Genomic DNA, 21,730 nt, shown 5'->3' with positions numbered 1-21,730 from the left:
GCTGTCTGTGTTGGCGGTTTCCGCCGTGGTCGTGATCCCATTTTTTTTTTACCGCTGGCCTGTTGGCGGTATTACCGCCGCTTTAACACCGACCGCCAAGGTTGTAATGAGGGCCTTTGTTTTTTAGATTTACCCCCTTTGTCTGCTTCTGTGTTTCAAGTATATTGTTGATAATGGCGCAGCTAATATTTTCAAGCTTGAAAGCCATTGAGCCACCTGGTTCAAATTGTGAGTTAAGGATTCCAATCTGAAGTTAAGAAAGTTAACAGTTTTAGTTAGACTGCCCATATACAATGCCCACCAACTTTGCCAACCTACTTACTGTTTCTGGTAGCTTACTTGTCCTGAGAAACAGAGAAACTTTTCTACTAGAAAACACTAAAGTTCAGAACATTTATACATATGAAGCAATCCTTCTCAGGGATCAGCACTAACCTATGGCATTCCCTCCCAGTTGTTTGAAAACACAGTCCACTCTGGAAGACACACCTTTTTCAGAGGGACCTAGCATTACCCGTAGCTCACTGACTTCAGTGTGATGTGCACTCTATATTACTACCCTTATACTGCCTCCTAACCCCTTATCTTTTCTAAAGCTACCCCTTCCATCACCCTTCAAAGACAATCTCTATGCATGCATCTTGTAAAATGTAAAGCATATCTATGGTTTGTTCCTTGTAATGCGAAGCATGCTAATATTACTCAGTGCAATTGGGCTGCACAAAAATGTTAACATAACACAAATACTCCTGAGTTACAAATTAATTGACCGCTTTTGACTAATGTCCCTGATTGTGCCTATGTGTCTGTCAGTGGTAAGAGAACATTATCTGATGCACTATCCTACTGATGCAGGAGTTATGAAGTTGAACAATGCAGGTCATTGCAACACAAATGGATACATGTAGTCAGAACTGTAAAATATATGATCATATGAAAATGGGAATCACTAATAACTCCATTGGCAAAGAATTGGGTCAATATGTTAATCAAAAGAACACGTGGCAAATGCCTTTTCATCCGCTAAAGATCAACATTTTTAAGGACATTCGCCTAAATGAAATGCATATGTGACATTGAATGGCACCCACTCATGAATAATAAAGGAGTGACTAATAAAGAATTGCAAATGGTCTGCAACCAATTGGAAACAGTTAATTTGAACGTCTGATATGATACTGATTTCTCTGCATGGCCTTTGATAATAAATTTCCTCTGCATCAATAATCGTACAAATTCATGAAGATGAACCTGAAGCTAAGAAACTTCCATTCATACATCTTGATAAATTGGAAAGAGAAGGCCACAAGTATGTCTGGTGTTCTGTACCATTTTATGAATTTGTTTTAAAACGAGAATACATAGGGAAAACTATGAAATGTAAAAGAAAGCACAGTTTACAATACAGGCCTGATTTGCCAGAGTATTATTCATTGTTGGACCCAATCTTCCTCCCAGGCCCAGAAGGGATACATTGTGATACACTCGCATCACAGTGGCCACTCGCTCCTCTGCATCTCAAATTCTTCATGCTTACCTAGCAGAGGTGTACTCCCTTCACAGATTCCAAAAAGACAGATGGCACAAAGAACATGGGAGGGGTGAGCAATTCCCTAACAGAGCTCCCCCCCCCCCCAACCATGGTGGATTTTTCCAGACATGGAACTGGAAGTAAAGTACACAGGGTGGCAAACATCAACAGAGAATTTGCAACTTCCATCTTTGCATCCTTTGCTACTGGTAACATTTGGGTCATAACTGACAGCCCAAGTAAGAAGGCAGTGTTCAACCACTATGCAAATGACTGGCAGTGATTTGTGTTGCACTGCTGTTTCAGATTAAACTTTAACTTCCTTTCTCCTCTTAAGGTGTATCCAACTTTCCTGCGTCTCCTCTAAGTCTTTCCCCTCTTCTCTGCTTCTGAGCAGAGATGTACTCACTGTCTTTGGGTGCCATTCCTTGTGGTGTTTAGATTTTCAGCTTTGACATTTTCTCTGAACAGCGTAAGTATTCCAAGTATCTTCTGTAGTTAGACACCTCACCTATTTTAAAAAAACTAGTGAGACACTGACATTTCCAGTTTGATGTTGATTTATAATTATTTCTGAATTATTTTCTAGCTAGCCACTGTGAAGAGCTCACAGTACCTTTGCAACCAGTGTTCGCATTACTCCTGACCCGGAGACTACTGTGAATAATCTGACCAAGAAACCCTGCATATTTGGAAGGGTTTCAATTTCCTCTTTCACCCTCCTGCATATGTCCCCATCACAAAGTAGACCTATCTGGGTGAGAGATGTGGCTGGAAGAGTTAAGATTATCTCAAGATTCTTTTGACTATGGGATTCCAACACAGGGCAAAGAATCTCTTGTCTCAACCTGGTGAATACAGGGTATCTGTACAGCCAGGGCATAGTAGAGAGCTCAGGTGTGGACTGCCCAGCAGAAGACTGACGATTTAGAAAAAAACATGAGGGGGACATTTGCTCCCGCTCCCAACTGGCCTCTTCCTAGTAAAAGGTAGTTGCTAAAAATCTACAATTAACTGTAAAATGAATGTATATTGAAAGGATTTGGGCATGTAAAGAGAAATGGACACTAAAAGAATATAACTCTCACACTACAAAATGCATGCAGTGAGCACCAATGTCATGAATTTCTTTATCGATCTCCTGTATTGCACAATGCTGCAACACTAAGTGTCACAAAGCATAATAACAGAGAAAGTAGGCTAAATGCTGACATTTTGCAACACACAAAATTTACAGATAAAATCCTTAACACAAATTCACATGAAGAATATATTTTAGTCTCAGAATCAGACAACTGAATAAAAAATGTCTAGGACATGTTCATAAGAATCTTGACTGTCACATCAGCAATCTAAAGCCCAGATGGCTTAGCTTGGGCCAGTATCAGCATCAGTGCAAGAGTACCAGATACAAGGGAGGGAAATGGCGATGCAAGCCTAGAGCCACCTGCTTCCATCTGCACTCTCTAAGGCCATCACATTTTTCCGGAATTTCATACCCCACTCTGTTGGTTGCAAGGCTCGCATCCAAAACATCTCAAAACTAGTGCTGGGCATAATTTAAATTAAACTTGTGTGATTGTTATAATTTGGGGAATTTTGCATTACACTTATTATGCAAAATTCGTGAAATTACACCTTTAGACCACATTGCATAATTACAGAATTACATTACCACAAGCAAATCACTCCCGGTAAAATGGTACAGCAAATGCAAGAAAAAAAAAGAACAAGGGCAACCGTTTTTTGTAGTTTTGTTTACTCACTATCTTTTTGCAGCTTAAAATGTGTTCTCACATCAAAAATTTACATAAGTATGAATTTCACACTAAAATATAACATTTAATGCTGGATTTGCATTTTGCAGAAATGTTGTTAGCTATGCAAAAGCAAATTAACTAACTGCGCACACCCCTACAAAAAACACATTACATGCTGTCATATGCAGAGCTGTTGAGCTTGTAGAACGGAAAATGGGGCAACATGCAGGTATCCTACTTTTACCCCTGCTCCCAGAGTCACTCCTCCAACGGCAACAATGCCACCTTTCTATAGGTCCACTCAAGAAAACAAAGGCTTCCCCATCCCCTGAAGTGGAAGTACTAAGGCTAGAGACTATATACCAAAAATTAAGGTTGACTGTGGAAGTCGACAGCGTCCTCTAACTAACCCTCACGAAAGAGGGTGGATTCATGTTCAATTTATGCCTTTACATTTGAGACAGTGAACTGGAGCAATCATCTAAAATTAAGTGTCACTTCAATGGCCGCAACCATATTGAGTTACGTGCTACACAGAAAAAACACCTCTTTGTAAAAATCTTAGGTTTGATCTGACTAAGAAATGCACTCCCCAAATATTCTTTTTAGTCTCTCTGGACTCCAGATCTACTGCCATCCACCAGAAATATTTATTTCAGTGTCATTTCTGTACTGTAAACTACTGAAGAAAAAAAGACAGTCATGGCTCGAATTGCGTCAATGTTTACATCTCTATAATTGGACTTGAAAAAACTGTGCCCCACTCTTAAATAGAGATACATAGTACAAGGGCATACATGGGCACATTTAAATCTGATATACTTAACCCTTATGATATTAAAGTCTACATGAATGTGTAGGATACCTGATGGAAAGAGTGACATCTGTACATGGGAACCAGTGTGATTCTGAATTTGCTTGGTCTAAAGACGGTTTACAGCAACTTTGGAATGATTACTTGGTGTAAATGCATTTACCAAGGTTTAAACATCTTTGGCAAGTGAAAGAATGAGCACATGTATGTTTTTCTAACGCAGAATGTACCAATGTCAGCCAGAGCTGAAACGCCTGATGTCATCATTGGAATGTTGGGGTTGTGCTGAGGTGAAGGAGAATGCATATGAGTTGGGAGAAAGAAGGAACATGAGTGTTTCAAGTCTGCCAGTACACATGGATCAGCCATGTTCAGTGTCCTAGAAGACGTCTGTATACAATTAGCCACTGGGATAGCTCTTGACTTTAGAACGATGCCCTGGGCCACTATTAAGCTTATCCTGGGAGTGGTCCCAGGCTCCCAATGATGAGGATATATTTGTGAGTCAACTCCCTATCACAGCTGCAGGTTAGGAGGTAGATCTTGTGGGAGTTATTGACAGGTGACCCATTGTAGCAGTACTGTGGCATGTTGTCTTTTCCCTTTTGTTAACAGAACACATGAGGTGGGCCTGAGAGGCAGTGAAGAATGGTTGAAGTAATGAGATAATTCTGGAAAGCCAGGAAGGTACTCAGTTCTGCCACCTACAATTACCAGTGTCTTTGAGCCTCTGAATATAGATTGTGTAAACTCCGACCATTAATTCCTGGCACTTATACATGGTTAATGAAATTGTATCACAAGGTCCACGGCGTATTCCCTACTCTGGGGAGAAAACTTGTAATCAGTGTATTTTGCTACAGGAATTGGGAATTCTAGTCCGTTGGTACCCCTGCACAAAAATAGGCCAAACTCATACCAAGATCCTAAAAAGGGTGTACAAATATACAGATTCCGATGTAGAAAGACTGGCATTCACTAATATGTTAATTTTCAAGCTTCATTGATGTCCTAAAGTGAAGGCAAATTTTATTGAGTGGTTTATGCCCAAACCAGGTGCATAGTGTTAAACGTAGGGAGAGAATGATGGAGGTGAAGCTTTCCAAAAGCTTATGATAAAATGAATATGTACTCTACAATCATAACAAAGTCTATGACTAAATATGTTGTATAATTGTGCAAGCCTTTCCCACCCATTCACCCCAGGCCAGGACCTGGAACAGCATCCCTGTATCCAGCAGCTCTAATTTAGCAAAGTGTTTAGGACTCACCTCTTTAAAGAGCATTACATCACAAAGCATTAAACATCCACTACCCAGCTTATTCTCCGACTGCTTGCTGACTTTAAGCTTGTCACGCTACGGAAATGCTATATACATACATTCATACATACACTTTTAAAATGTAAAAATATAGAATGTTTTTCACCCAGGGCTGGTGTGGAGGATGCTTTAATCCTGAACAGATTAATTGCTTTACTGCTAGTGATGTATTTTACCATCATTTTAGATCAACATAACCACTGTTTTGTAGCCAACTGACGGCACTATGATTACAGAAACATGTTTAAACACCAGAAATAATATAAAGTCCTCCTTTCTAGTTATTATAACGATCTTTAAAGGCTCCAATAGACCTGGGGTCACCCACAGTGGTAGAGTGAGACACTCACATCTTGTTTTAACATGCAGCATCACAAATCTCGGTGAGACGGTCCTTTATTTCATCTACATAACAATATAAAGCATGATGTGACACAATATGTAGTCACAGTGAAGTGAAAGGGGTGCTGGGTAAAGAACTGTGGAGGGGCATGTAAATCCTTCTCCTCTTTGGCAGAAATAAAAAATAGCAGAGACCAGCTGAATCAGAAGCAAACAGATAAAATTCCTGCTTACCTAGAACACCTGCTCCATGGGGACCCCCCTCTGTCACTGTGATTTGAGGCAAAACCTATTGAAAAAATCAGTTAAAATTCAAAAAGCACTCTGAAACAACAGTGTCATTTTTCAGTGCAAATAACATATTTCAAGACAAAATTTACACCAACATTTCATGTCAAATATTAAAATTAATGAAAAGCACTGCTTTAGTTGGGATTGTTCAACCAAAAGCCCCAACAACTAAATACAGCAGGACTTTTAATTAATAAGGCAATATTTAACATATGCTTTAGGACTGTAGTTCATAAACTGAGGTCCGTGGACACCCAGGTGGTCTACAAAGCCTACTCAGTGGGTCCACAATTACTTAGACAATAAACAATAGTAACAGCTTAATAAAGTGTATACAAATAAAGAAGCAGATTGTAAAACTGTAAAATGTTCTTTAAACGTGAAGGAATTTAAAAATAAGTTAGTCTCCTCAGATTGAGTCATGGGAGCAGAGGAAGTGCATCAAACAAAATATAGGGGGTCATTCCAATATTGGCGGGCGGCGGGCACCGCCCGCCAAGCGGAAACCGCCAATTGGCCGCTCTGCGGTCAAGACCGCGGAGGCCATTCAGACTTTCCCGCTGGGCCGGCGGGCGCCCGCCAAGGGAGCACCCGCCGGCCCAGCGGGAAAGGCCCTGCAACACAGAAGCCGGCTCCGAATGGAGCCGGCGGTGTTGCAGGGGTGCGACGGGTGCAGTTGCACCCGTCGCGATTTTCACTGTCTGCTATGCAGACAGTGAAAATCATGCTGGGGCCCTGTTAGGGGGCCCCACGACACCCGTTCCCGCCATCCTGTTCCTGGCGGTAAAAAACGCCAGGAACAGGCTGGCGGGAAGGGGGTCGGAATCCCCATGGCAGCGCTGCTTGCAGCGCCGCCATGGAGGATTTGGCCAACCGGGGGAATTCCAGCGGGAAACCGCCGGACCCGGTTTTCTGACCGCGGCGTCAGAATTGGCCAGGAAGCACCGCCAGCCTGTTGGCGGTGCTTCCGTCATTTTAGCCCTGGCGGTGGCCGACCGCCAGGGTTAGAATGACCCCCATAGTATGGATAACTAGTGGTGCCAACTCAAATTAGAAAAACTAACCTTCCCATCAAAATTTTGATTTTATTTTTTATATTTGTGAATTAAGTATAACATTTCATCATCTATGTATGTGTTTATTTGAGGATTGCCTGTTTGTGTATTTTTGCGTATTCTGTGCAGTTCAAACAATCAAAAAATCTTAGACTGGAGTCCCCAGCATCCAGGTATGACTCTTGGGGATCCCTGGATTCCTATAATGATTCACTGGGATCCCCGGGATCCATTAATGAATAAGCGGGGGCCCACAGAAGTCAAAAGGTTAAGAACCACTGCTCTAGGAGACAGATCCAAATTACGGATATTCCGCATACAAGATTAATCAAATCAGATTAATAAAGTCTTACAGAATATGACTCTCCATAAACAGGGCTAATAACATCACAAAACAAAACCAAGTCTTCCATCATTCTTTTTTGTTCATTCAAACCCACAAATGCAGCAGCAAGCTGTTCTTGATTTCCAATGAGGTGAAGTCACCCAGAGTAAACAACATAATATGTGTGAACAATTCCTGGATAGGAATACTTTTACTATAAGAACTGTTTCGATTTTTTAAACTACACTACACAACTAAATCATGAAACTGAAAGAAAGCGAACAAGTAAATAGCTCAAAGGTACTTTTCATTGGCAGTGGTTAAACCAAAGCAGCACTTGTAGAAACCCGGGCCTGAGGTGAGGCCAAATAAAAATATTGTTTTTTTCAAATTACAACTGCATTTCCATTCCAGAAGGGAAATAGTAATTTTAAAATTCTAATTGCTGTGGTCTCACCAATATACTGGCACCACAGCTTTAACATTAAATTGGGCAACACAGATCTTGGTATAGATCTGATGCAAATACAGCTATACACAAGTGCGTTATTGGTTCATAATCTTGCGCATGTATAGGTTTTGGTAAAATGACTACACCTTTCATTCGGTATTTCACGGAGTACACAATTCAATTCTTCATTTTTCGAAACAGTAGACAGTAACTCTTTCCACTAGCCAAATCTGGGCCTTCCGATTCCTGATTTACAGGTCTGTTAAATTCATAACATCAAGGACTGATGGAAATCTTGTAATGCTGAAACAGACACGCAAGAAGCCTTACAACTGGTGTTCACTGAAGGGGATAGTCAGAAGCTGATAACTTGGTTTTAGACCTCCTTACTTTAAATAATGCAACCTGGGCAATCGCAACACAAAAAGAGATGGGGAAACAAGTGCTTTCAATCTTTAATTATAAATGTTTTCAAACTTTAATTATAAGGAGTGGGAAAGGGTCCAGAACGAGATGCTCAAGAATATCCAGTTTAAGTATTTTCACATGATGTGCATTTCTCCCAGACGAGTGAACCTGATCCAAGGAAGGAAGATATTTGTTGCTGACTTGTTTCATATGTTATGGGTGTCCCCAGATGTTCAGTCTTTCTGGAGGGCAGTGAAAGGACAGTTAGGGTGTGCTCTAAACAGACAGGGAATGTTAGCAGTCCCCTGAGGCCTATGAGACTGTACAGACCTAACAAAGCTGGAACCAGATTTATGGATCTGGTGATGGCAGTTGACAAAGGTTGTATAGCTATGAACTAGAGCGCTTTGTTTCACCCGAAATGTTAAAAGGCGATGGGATGTAAGTCAATGATCCAAATGTGAAAGCTGTGCACTAAATGCAGATGAGAAACCTACATCTACATAGAAGACAAATCACCCAACTATGGGATAAAATTCACAGTACTTTTGATAATCCTGGGATGGAGGAACAAGAGGAGCCAGACATCGATAGTGAGTTGCCAACCCTTTGCTAATATTTAATATAGGCCTGCCTCAGATGGGCAATTGGAATTTCCACTGTCTAAGGAATCACAACAAGTTCAATTTTGATTGTTACTTTGACCACAGTTCAGTGCTTTGTTTGTACAATCTGTAGTTGGAATGACTGCTTCCTCCCACTGCCAAACCCACTTTGTAAGAAATTGGGTTGTTGGTTGACTGGGGTGTTAGCCCTGGTCATAGAGCAACCACAGTCATTGTCAGCGTGAGGCAGAAGCAAGCCCTAAATTAACCTAAAGTTAATACACTGGTAGCTTGGCACAGAGCAGTCAGGCTTGACTTAGAGCCAATGTGTTAAGTATTTGTGCAACAATACAAAAGTAGAAAAACAAAAAGGATCCAACAAGTAACAACAAAAGTTTTATTAATAAATAAAACAAGGCCAAAACGACAACAATCCAATCAGTAGAACTGGAGATATGCAATTTGAAAGATTGTGGCGAAATGAGCACCAAAAAGCACAAAGCGCCAACTGTAAATGCCTGATCGCAGCAGACCATTGCAAAGTAACAAGTTCCGGCAGACCAAGATGGAAAGTGTGCCACTTAAGTCCACTGAACACAGTACCTTAAATCCTGGTGCGCCATCTGCATGGTGTTTCTTTGTGAGACTCTGCGTTGTCTGCCATTGGTTCCAATAAAGCTGTGCAGCGAGGCTATGCAGGGCTTTACGTCGGTTCCAGTGAGCTGTGTGGCAGAGCTCAGCGGGGCTTTGTATAGCTTTCAATGATCTCGCAGCTGTGTGGTGAGGCTTTGTTGGGCTTTGTGTCACTCAGCATCAATTCCGATGAGGCTGGCAGCTGTAAGGGGAGGCTTTACGACATTTCGGTTCCGATGGGGACTAAAGCTTGGCTTGGCAGAGCACCTTTAGGCCCACTTCCAAGGATTCAGGACTGGGGTGGCACCGCTTGGGAATGTAGGACTTACAGATGGCAGAGTCCAGGTGCTGGGTTAAAGGATGTCGGAAGCCTGTTGTGTCCCTGAGGCTTCTGATCAGGAGGCCAGCCAACTAGCCCTTGGAGTCACTTAGAGGTCCAGAGTACAGAAATGCATATCCAATCCTTCTCACCCAGGCAAGAGGACAGCAGGTTAGTAAAGCAGGGCGGCAGTCCTTCAGAGCAGCGGTCCAGCAGAGTGGCAGGCGTTTCAGCAGCACAGCAGTCCTTCTTCTAGTCAGAGTATCCACAGGTCCAAATCTGTAATGAAGAGTTGCTGTCAGGTCTCCAAAATTGATACCTGCTGCAACTAGATATTGTCTCTACTAGATAAGGAGTTACCAAAGGTAAGTTACTTGTCCTTCAAAGGGAATTTCTAGAAACTTCTCCGACCTGCTGATTCCTTACCTTAGAATAGATACCCAAGCGATACCATACTCTGAGGTGGGTCCGCAAACCAAGATCACACCAGAAAGTCCCGCAGGACCTAACAGGCAACGTGCCTGTCCCTACGGACCTGACTGCCCAGGAAGTAGTGTTTGCTAAACGTGTACGGAGATGCCTATGTTGCGCCTGACAGATGTCCAGGACTGGAACTCTGCATGCTAGCACAGTGGTTATAACTTTAGCTGTGGTAGAATGAGCACGCAAACCTTGAAGAAGTTGCATTTTAGCCAGTGTGTAGCACATTTTAATGTAGAGTACAACCCAGCTGGAGATGGTTCTTTTCTGCACTGCCCCACAGAACCAAGTTGATCACCCACCGGGAACTCTGGTAGATTAAGGTAAAAAGCCAACACTCTTTTTGGGTCCATGTCGTCTAGTCTCCCCTCTTCCTTAGAAGGATGGGTGGGTGCATAAAAAAGTAGGCAAGGTGGTGGATTGGCCTACATGGAAGGGGGAAACCACTTTCAGAAGAAAGGAGGCCCATGTGCGAAGAACCACTTTGTCAGGATAGATGGAAAGGTAGGGCGGCTTAGATGACAAATGCCTGCAGCTCACTAACCCTGCAGGCAGATGTGATGGCCACAAGGAAGGCTGTTTTCAAAATGAGAAGCCTGAGAGGACAATTTTGGAGAGGCTCGAAAGGAGCGCACATCAGAAAGGTCAAACCAAAGTCCAGTCCCATTGGGGCATATGGAATGGGGACATAGGAAATATCTGAGTACGGCCTTAAAGGAATCTATTTACAACCGAAGGTTTAAAAAAAGAAGGCTGGTCAGGCAGCCAAAGAAAGCAGAGACTGCAGAAAAATATAATGCACATCAAAATTGCACACACGATTCCAAAAAGAAAGGTTCTTCATAGACCAATAGGTTCTACATACCACAGAAAAGAAAAAGTTATTTCTTTTAAAGCACAAGCCCTCACTCACCTTACGGTGACATGCTTCATCATAGGGCTGTGCTCCTCGTCAGGCTGGCGCTGCAATGCCTGACGGGCCCCACGAGGGGGCTCTTTGCCGGAGATCTTGTTTAAGGAGAAATGCACAACCGGTCAAAAAGAAGTGTGGAGGATTGGTATAGTAGTGGTTAAAATTGTCTAGAGGTAGAAAATAAATACGTCTTTAATTTGGTGTAGATACCTCTGACAAGGTTAAAAACAATAAATAGGGAAATGGTAAAATAATGTCTACGCTCCCCATAAAAAGAGAAATTATTATTAATAGCAATTACTGACTCTCACATTGGGGAGTAGTATAAATGAAGCAAGTAGACACAGGGTCCCCTGTGCTACTCTACATCACAGGTCAACATGTTTCTCGCTAAATGGTAGTCAAAAATGATCTTAGTGCGATTCGTCAGGACCTTAATAAACGTACCTAATCCTTTAGATATTTGGAAAACCCTTATTTAGGGAGAACAGAGCCTATAGGAAATAGAAGAAAAAAAGAGATCGAAGCACATCATTAATATTAAACATAACTCGTGCTCATTGTTTGTTGGAACACCACAACCACTCGTGAAAAATACCAGAAGTGCCATGTGCTTAACAAACAGATGTGTAATAGTACGGATAAATCAAGAACGTATATCACACTGCTTACCCTCATAATTTATATGTAGGGCCTCATCAGGGAAAGTAATAACTTGAAGCTATCCCTAAATATACATCGAAAATGGACACATAGTGAGAAGACAGACAAATTATAAAGAAGACATCATAATCTAGTAATCAAGACATTTATCAAACACAAATTCAGAGGTTATGACCAGAAGGTTGAGTCAGAACAATTAATCTTAAACTGCAAAACATAAAGGTTCACAAAATATAGCCACGTGGGCCTATAAAAGTGATTTATAACAACAAAGTATATGGATGTGACCACCGTCACAACCCCACATTAATCGAGCCAAAAAAGTGCTCGTAAATCCAAAAGAACAGCTAGGTACAAGTCAACACTGGGTGGCGCATAGCAGCGCGTATGTAAACACCCAGTAAAGAATATCCGAGCGCGACCTCCATACAGGCACTCTCCTTATCCCCTCCCCGTTAGCTATTTAGCTACCCAGAGCAGGGTTTAGAGGCGCTGACTAGCGCGTCTCTCTTCCAGCTCCGGCCGCCGTAACAGTGCGGTCCGGGGCGGCATTCGACCCTTATTCAGGTTCGCTCTCAGCCCCGGTTGCTTTTCGAAGCCACCTGGAGCCGGGTTTAGACACGTCGCGCTAGGATATTCTTTACTGGGTGTTTACATACGCGCTGCTATGCGCCACCCAGTGTTGACTTGTACCTAGCTGTTCTTTTGGATTTACGAGCACTTTTTTGGCTCGATTAATGTGGGGTTGTGACGGTGGTCACATCCATATACTTTGTTGTTATAAATCACTTTTATAGGCCCACGTGGCTATATTTTGTGAACCTTTATGTTTTGCAGTTTAAGATTAATTGTTCTGACTCAACCTTCTGGTCATAACCTCTGAATTTGTGTCTGATAAATGTCTTGATTACTAGGTTATGATGTCTTCTTTATAATTTGTCTGTCTTCTCACTATGTGTCCATTTTCGATGTATATTTAGGGATAGCTTCAAGTTATTACTTTCCCTGATGAGGCCCTACATATAAATTATGAGGGTAAGCAGTGTGATATACGTTCTTGATTTATCCGTACTATTACACATCTGTTTGTTAAGCACATGGCACTTCTGGTATTTTTCACGAGTGGTTGTGGTGTTCCAACAAACAATGAGCACGAGTTATGTTTAATATTAATGATGTGCTTCGATCTCTTTTTTTCTTCTATTTCCTATAGGCTCTGTTCTCCCTAAATAAGGGTTTTCCAAATATCTAAAGGATTAGGTACGTTTATTAAGGTCCTGACGAATCGCACTAAGATCATTTTTGACTACCATTTAGCGAGAAACATGTTGACCTGTGATGTAGAGTAGCACAGGGGACCCTGTGTCTACTTGCTTCATTTATACTACTCCCCAATGTGAGAGTCAGTAATTGCTATTAATAATAATTTCTCTTTTTATGGGGAGCGTAGACATTATTTTACCATTTCCCTATTTATTGTTTTTAACCTTGTCAGAGGTATCTACACCAAATTAAAGACGTATTTATTTTCTACCTCTAGACAATTTTAACCACTACTATACCAATCCTCCACACTTCTTTTTGACCGGTTGTGCATTTCTCCTTAAACAAGATCTCCGGCAAAGAGCCCCCTCGTGGGGCCCGTCAGGCATTGCAGCGCCAGCCTGACGAGGAGCACAGCCCTATGATGAAGCATGTCACCGTAAGGTGAGTGAGGGCTTGTGCTTTAAAAGAAATAACTTTTTCTTTTCTGTGGTATGTAGAACCTATTGGTCTATGAAGAACCTTTCTTTTTGGAATCGTGTGTGCAATTTTGATGTGCATTATATTGGGAACTTCACACACGGGACCAGGAGTCTTTTCTCCGAATATCCCTTTCTTTTGCCCCTCCTTTGTTGGTTTTTGACTGCAGAAAAATAACCTTTATGAGTGCCCATAGCAGACCGCTGCTGGGCCAACTAAAGTATAAACAATAGAACCTCAGAGAGAGGGGCACAGATGGGGTTAACAGACTTGTTTGTGCACCATGCGACAAATTTCTTCCAATGACAGGCGTATACTGTCTTTGGTGGAGAGACGCCTGGCTGCCAACATTACATTTTAGAGACTTCGGGTGGAAGGTCAAAAGCTGTCAACTGCCACTGCTCAATCTCCAAACCAGAAGACAGACACTGGACAGGTTTGGGTGGAGAAACCTCTCCTGCTGTTGCGACATAAGATCCTCCCAAAGGGGCAGTCTGATTGGAGGATCGATGGCCATGCTCAATAGCTCGGGATACCAGACTCGCTGTGTCCAGTCCGAAGCCACAAAGATTACTTGGGAACAGCAATTCTTGATCTTCTTGAGAACTCTTGCCAGAAGTAGTATGGGCCGAAAGCCATACAGGAGGCCCAAGTTCCACTCGTGACAAAAAGCGTTGCTGACTGATTGCCGCCTTCAAATCTCCAACAAGCAATACTGCTGACACTGCAAGTTCTCTGCGGAGGTGAACAGATTAGCCAAGGCTCTCCCCGCTGCTGAAAGAGACTTTATGCCATCTCTGGATGGAGATGTAATTTATGATCGACTAAGCATTGTCAGCTGAGTTCGCCCGCTCTGACTTTCAGAGAGTCCGTCAGATGTTGAACCACCAGGGAAATATCCTGTTGTTCCAGCCATGTCCACAGACGCAGTCTCTCTTGAAAAGGGTCCACGACCCCACCCTGCCCTGCTTGTTGCAGTACCTCATGGAGGAGGTGTTGTCAGTGAATACCTGCACTACCTTCCCTTTGAGAGAGGGCAGAAATGCTATCAATGCTAGTTTGATCACCCGGAGCTCCAACAGGTTGATGTGGAGTCCTAACTCTGCCAGAGATTACATGCCTCTGATCTCTGTCTCTCCCAGGTGGCCACCCAATCCAAGGAGTGACACATCTGTCACTACTGTCAGATCTGGTTGGGGAAGTAAGAGAGATCTGCCTCAATCGCGGTTCATTAGCCACCACTGCAGATCTCACGTAGTTCTCTCTGAGATCTGGACCATGTCAGAGAGATTCCCGAAGCTGCACACACTGAAACTTCAGCTCCCACTGCAGAGACCGCATATGCCATCTGGCATGTATCGCCAGCAGGAAGCAGGAGGCCATGAGGTCCAGCAGCCTCAGAGTCATTCTCACCGAAATCCAGGATAGAGGCTGAAACCTTAGTATCATAGGCTCAATAACCTGGACTCGCCGCTCTGTTGGACAAGCCCAGAACTGCAATGGGCCCAGCACAGCCCCGATGAATGGAAGCGTCTTCGAGGGAGTCAGGTGTGCATTTGGCATGTTTATAGTGAACCCCAGCAAATGCAGGAGGTCCGCCATAGTGGAGCCCATCTTCAACAGCCTGTCATGGAGGTAGGGGAAGACTGAAACCCTGCCCTGCTTAGATGAGCTGCGATCACTGCCATCACCTTGGTGAACACTCAAGGGGTGCTGGTAAGGCCTAAAGGGGAGCACACTAAATTGAAAGTACTTGTAGCCGCAAGTAACTTCTGTGGGCTGGTAGGATGGGGATATGGAAATGTGCATCCTGCAAGTCACACGCTACCATCCAGTATCTCGGGTTCAGGGCAGAAAGAGCCAGGGAGAACATTTTTAACTTTTCCTTTTTGAGGAAGAGATTGAAGAACCGAAGGTCTAGGATATGAGGCCTTTGTCCTTTTTGGGCCCCAGAAAGTAGAGGGAAGAACAACCACGCACAGGGGCCCTCTCTATGGCTCCCTTGGCCAAGAGATCTGTAACCTCCTTGTAGAGAAGTGCCAAGTGATCCTCCGCCATCCAATCGTAGGATGGTGGCAAGGACGGAGGGGTAGTCTCAAAGAGGAGGTAGTATCAGACTATCTGCAAAACCCACCTGTCTGAGGTGATGGACTGCCAGCAGAGCAGGTGATGGCAAATCCTAGCTCCGACTGGTCCCTGGTGGAGAATAGTCAGACTAGGAAGGTTTGGATCTTATACCCCCAGCCACGCAAAGGCTGGGCAGCATGCGCGGCACAGTGGCTGGAGGAGAACTGACATGGCGGGATGCCCCTGCAATATTCACAAAAGGGGGCAAAAAGAAGGCTGAGGAGGGTGAGTGGCAGCCACGAGGCCCAAGGACCTTGCAGTAGCACAAGAATCCTTGAAGCACTCAAGCGCTAAGTCTGTTGTTTCTCCGAAGAGACGGGTGCCATCAAAGGGCATGTCCATGAGGTAATATTGGACATTCCCTGAAAATCTAGATGTCTTCAACCAGGTGTGGCAACTCAGGGCCACCATCAACGCAACCGCTCTCCCAGTGAGTCGGTAGTGTCCAGTCCATATCAGATCATGAACTTTGCTGTATCTCTCCCATCAGCAACGGATTAAGAGAGTACAGCCTGGGCCTTCTGCGGAACCTGTGGCAGCACTTGCGCAACCGTATCCCACAGCGTGTGCAAGTAACAGTCTAAAAGGCACATTGTGTTCACAGACCACAATGCTAATCGTGCCAAGTTAGTCCAGCCTCTGAGATTCCCTCTCTGGGTGGTGCGGAAGTGAATGAACCCTGGGATGTGGAGGTTTTGGATAACCAAGCCTTCAGGGGTGGGGTGTTGCATCAGGAATGCTGGGTCAGTTGGAGCAGTTTTATTTTAATAATAAATGTTATTGATTTTTCGAAGTTCACATAACCGTTACAGCGTGTCAGGAATAGGTAGCATTGCATCCCACAAGTTGCATATTCAGTCATAAATTATTTCAGGTATTTGGGGTAAACCCTCTGAGCAACAATAGTTGGTTAGCCCCATAGGTGGGCCTAGGATAAGGTCTCATAGTACCCATACTATATACAGTATGTATCATGATATAGCTTCTTGCGAGGTCATTTCCGGCATTCCAGCAGGATAGGAACCTGAAACATATCCTGATCACTTTACATAATACAGAAAAATCAGTACTTAAAATATAACCCCCTCGTGGTCATACCTACATAGTGGTTAGAATGTGGAGTTTATTTAGAAGATCTGATGGCCTTGTGAATATCTAATTGTTTATTAGTTCGAGTGTCTCCAGATTTGTGCACTCCCTCTGCATCTCATGTCAGAGCTCCCCAATCAATCAAGTATTCCTTTCGTCAGATTCAGGAGGATCTGGTGCCTCCTGCAGATCAGACAGCATAGTCAACCATGCACACAAGTCCTTCTCTAATCGGACATCTCTGCGAACATGGCGCATCCGTACCTCTTCTGCACTCGCCTATTTAACCATACTTTCCACCCATGCGGTATGGGTGGGGGTGTCAGCCATAGTCATATGATGGCTATACGTCATTTTGCTAGTACTAGCCCAAGGAGGATTAATTTTTTGCTCAGTTGTTTTTTAGAAGTTGATGGAAGCAACCTCAGTAAAGCTGGTCTAATCTCTAGTTCTACTGGCTATCCAGAGGCCTTATTGATATAATCCAACACTTCTCTCCAGTAAGAGTACAAGAAGGAGCAAGACAAGACCATATGGAGAAAGTCTGTCGGCAGCATTCCACAACGGAGCATGCCAGCGAACCGATGGTAGTAGCTCACATGTAGCATTTTAGGGTAAGATATGCCTGGAGTACCAAATTATACTGTACGGGTTTAAACCGAGCATTGGAACTGACCCTTCACACTCCTTCGAGGACCTTCACACAGCCTTTATTCGATAATGGTTCCCCAATAATGGTCTCCCATTTATTCTGTGAGGTTAGCAGTGTTTGTGGTAGGTCAGCGTGCAACGCCCAGTAAAGTGGGATACCAGTCTGCAATCCCTACCATGTTTATCATGGTCGTTAGCACGCTAGATCTAGCTAGAACATCAGAAAAGTGGGCCATAGCTTGCACCCGGTGCTTGAGATCTTAATTTATTGGAGGTACTGTCCTCCCCCGAGAGGGAATGTGGCATTGGCTTCCTCTCTGGTTATAAAGCGTTTCCAAGGGTACAGGTCCCCAATAGTTCCACACCTGCCATCCTTCCACCTCTGCACAGACATGGAGTTTCCAATTTCGAGGAAGGGTTGTATCACCCACAGGGGCATCTCTGCGGCATAAGAAGCATGACAGATAACTCATTTAACCACCTCCTTTCATACCTCTTGCACCATGCAAATGATGTAGGGAGGGAGGGGGCAATCCTTTGCCCCAGTATCAGCAGTGATTTCAGAGATCTCCCACCATATGTGTCCCGGTGGAATCCCCTCTCCCAGTTGTCAACTGGGTCCAGCCAATGTACTGCGTGCTGTAATTGGGCTGCCATATAATAGACTTCCAAGTGGGGGACCTCAAGTCCTCTTTGTTCCCACAGTCTTATTAAGGGGGTAGTTAGCCGGACACGTTTGCGCTTGGGTCCCAATAGTAGGTCCACCATCAGAATATCCAATGTCTGAAACTATAATCATCGTCGTGGAATTGCATAAAGCGTGCTCTGCAGAGCGCACAAACAACGGGAAGTATTATTGTTTTAGTGATAGTGATCTTATCCGTCAGAGACAATGATATTTCTTTCCAGAATCGAATAAAGGATTGAATCCCCTCCACCACTTGGCCAATGTTTCGCTCAAGATAGGTCGGGCTGTATGAGTCAATTGTATTCCAAGGATGCAGACCTCCTGGAGTTCCCATGGACAGCTCACATCATTGAGAACCTCAACTGGGTTATCCAACAGTCTACCCAATGGGAACAGTTTGGACTTATTTGGACTAATTTTTAGGCTCAAGATCTTCCCGAACTGCTGCATAATGTTGTGTACAATAGGTGCTGAATAGGTCAGTTACCGCAAATATACTAAGACATCGTCCACATGAAGGGGTACCACATGAGTGGTCTTCCCGAGTGTAACGCCACATGGACCCAATGCCGGCCTCAGGGGCTCCACCGCTGTGGCAAACAGGAGAGGTGAGAGGGGGCAACCTTGTTGTGGCCCCTATGTAGTCGGATAGGTGCTGATACAATCCTTCCTGATCGCACCTGGGCACGGGGATCTCAATAAATCAGGCAGATCCAACCGATGAATCCAGGACCCAGGCCCATCTCTTGGAGCACTCACGATAGGTAGTCCGGATTTAAGGAATCAAATGCCTGCTCGATGTCTAGGAACGCCAAGGCACAGTCCTCCATCATAAGTTGCAGGGCGTGATATATATGCACCAAACTTCTCAAATTATGTAGAGTATTCCGCTGGGGGATAAACCCAACTGGTCCCGGGAGACCAGAGTGGGCATTTGCGGGAGGAGACGAACCGCCAGGGCTCAACTGAGGATTTTAATGTTCAGTAAAGATATCGTCCTGTAGGTGGAGGTCAATGTGCTGTCTTTGCCTGGTTTTCGGATCATGACTACCACTGGGCCTCTTGTAGAGAGGTTGGAATTGTGCTGCATTACAAGGCCTCATTATAGACCTCAAGCAGTTTCTCAGCTAGAAGATCTGTATGTCTGTAATAGAATTCTGCAGGTAGTCCATTGCTGCCCAGGGTATTTGCTGTTTTTGGTGTTTGATCGTCGCCATGATTTCTTCTTTGGACAGCGGGGTATCTAGTGTGTCTCTGGAGTCTGAGTTTAAGTGAGGGAGTGATATATTTGTCAGTAATTCCAAAATATCCTCTGGCTGCGGAGACGATCGCTCTGCGCATACTTCACCTAGGTGGGTGTGGAACACCATATTAATCGCCTTCTGGGTGTACCAGGGGCCCCTCTTCAGCACCAAGTGACTGCACTATAAGGTCATGGGGTTCTCTCTGGCTAGTCTTGCTAACAGTGCTCCCATTTTATCTCCCTCTGCATGCAGTCGTTGTCTGTAAGCAGTGTACTGGTGTTTCTTGAGGTGGCGTCAATCATCCATGAAAGTCGGTGTGCGCCTCATGCCACACCCATATAACTTGGGGGTCAAAGGGGAGCACTGACTCTAGTTGACCCAGCTCTTTTTCATGGACCCTGATGTCCCGCTCTGATTGGTGCTGGACTCCATAGCACATGGAGATGCAGATCCCGCGGAGGACGTTTTTCATAGCTTCCCATTCGCAGGCTCTGCTGGTGGCTGTGCCCCAGTTATCAGTGAAGTCTTGGGACCAGGAGTCCCGAACTATCTGTGCAAATTGGGGGGTTGGGGGGGGGGGGGGGGGGTAAAGGAGGGGGGGGTCTGTTAGGACCTCTGCCCTGAGTCACCACAAGGGTATACCCGGGCGACCCGGTTCTCCAGGCACACTTAGCAAGAGTGGGGAGGGGTTAGAGAGGTACTTGGGAAAATATGTGACATTGGTCACTCACATTGGTAATCAACAGGACACAAAGCAGTACTCTAGGTGGCTAGAAGTATGTGTTACCAGAGTGTAGCAAGAAAACATTCTGACCCAAGCAAACTCATGTCCTGGAGTGTTGGAGTGTTTCGTGGTTTTGTGTTAAGAAGGGGGGATTCCCTGTCAAGTTGCCCCTGCAAAACACAATTGCAATCCACACCCATGAAGGGAGCTACCTTAGTCAGAACGTCAAGGGAAAAGTCAGGGCAGCCATTATTGGGGGCATACACAGTGATAAAACATAGTTCCTGACCATCTGGGGTCCTGAAGAGAATGACATATCGCCCCTTTGGGTTTACTAAGTGTGTTAGATATTTAAACGGCACCCCTTGGGCCACTCAGATAAGTGCCATCCGCATATAGCCAGAGTATGAGGTGGCACAGATCTGCCCCCTCCATCGCTTGCACAGACTGGGGATGCAGTTTCCCATATATGTGTCTCTTGAAGGAACGCAAGGGAAATCCTGTAACATTTCAAATAGGCAAACCCTTGTCTATATTTCTTGAATTGGGCCAAACCGTGGACATTCCAGGTAATCAATGTATGTGTAGTCATAGCCATGATCTGTCCAGTTCATTCAAACTGCATGTGGCCCAGCATAACCATTTATCTTCCAGCCACCAGCATGTAAACTTTAACAATCGTTTTCAGTGGCCACCGACATACCCAGGCAGTACCAAGTTTCCCAACAGTTTTTTAACAAATGTTCCCCTAACTCCCCTCACCCCATCGGTAGAGTGTCTCACCCACCTGGTCTAACCCTAGACAAGATGGGAGTTATGTCCTGCCCCATACCTCAAAGTCATTCAGGTGAGAGAAACAACAAAAAACAATACTCCCACTCAAACAGCTACTACAACTTGTGCTTCGCAAGAGGCCAGGTTATCAGGGACGGAGCAAGGCCGAAGCACTCAAGCCCCTCCCCTATGGCACCATCCTCTAAGGTCGGCATCTCAATCAGCACCTGTATGTTAACTGAGAAAATATTAGAATACACTGTTGTATCAACAGGGAAAATCAAGACAATAGACTCATAGCACAGTACATAATTATTCTTTGGGTCACCAATCATCCCCATAAGCTGGCCATGTCACAGCTCCGGGAGGCTGAGGGGAAATTCCTCAGCCTGTGGAAATAGATCACTCCCCGTCCCACATTGAGTTCTAAATCAACCATTATTCAAGACTAGGCTGAGCCTTCATCGCCAGGCACTGGGGCACCTGCGAGTCCTTGAAGATCTCCACTGAGTCCCCACCTCCACAGCCAGTAGAGTACCATCTGGGCCCACTACTATTTTCTCTGATCCCTGACCTCAGTCAGCATTTCTCCATCTGACTCGACGTCGCCTCAGGCGAGATATCTGGTCCCATGTGGCAGGCCTAGACAAGCCCATCGGGGGTCCGGTGAGTATCTGCTTCCCTTCGAGTCTAGCCAAGTACTGACATCATCTGTATAGAAGAAAAATAAAAGAGTCTTCCCCTTGTATTGGGCCCTCAGTTTCGCTGGAAACATCAA

General features: G+C 44.4%; 1 protein-coding gene across 1 annotated transcript in view; it reads right to left on the bottom strand.

The window, feature by feature from the left end:
* The window catches only part of AMDHD2 (amidohydrolase domain containing 2), a 339,455-nt gene that overhangs the window by 236,619 nt on the left and 81,106 nt on the right, over nt 1-21,730 (bottom strand). Inside the window, exon 5 of the mRNA XM_069210515.1 lies at nt 6,004-6,058. Within this exon, the coding sequence (XP_069066616.1) occupies nt 6,004-6,058 (55 nt within the window). The remainder of the gene's footprint in view (nt 1-6,003; nt 6,059-21,730) is intronic.

This window comes from Pleurodeles waltl, chromosome 10 (assembly GCF_031143425.1).
Source record: "Pleurodeles waltl isolate 20211129_DDA chromosome 10, aPleWal1.hap1.20221129, whole genome shotgun sequence".
NCBI classification, from domain to species: Eukaryota; Metazoa; Chordata; class Amphibia; order Caudata; family Salamandridae; genus Pleurodeles; species Pleurodeles waltl.
This window is presented reverse-complemented; position numbering and strand designations above follow the sequence as displayed.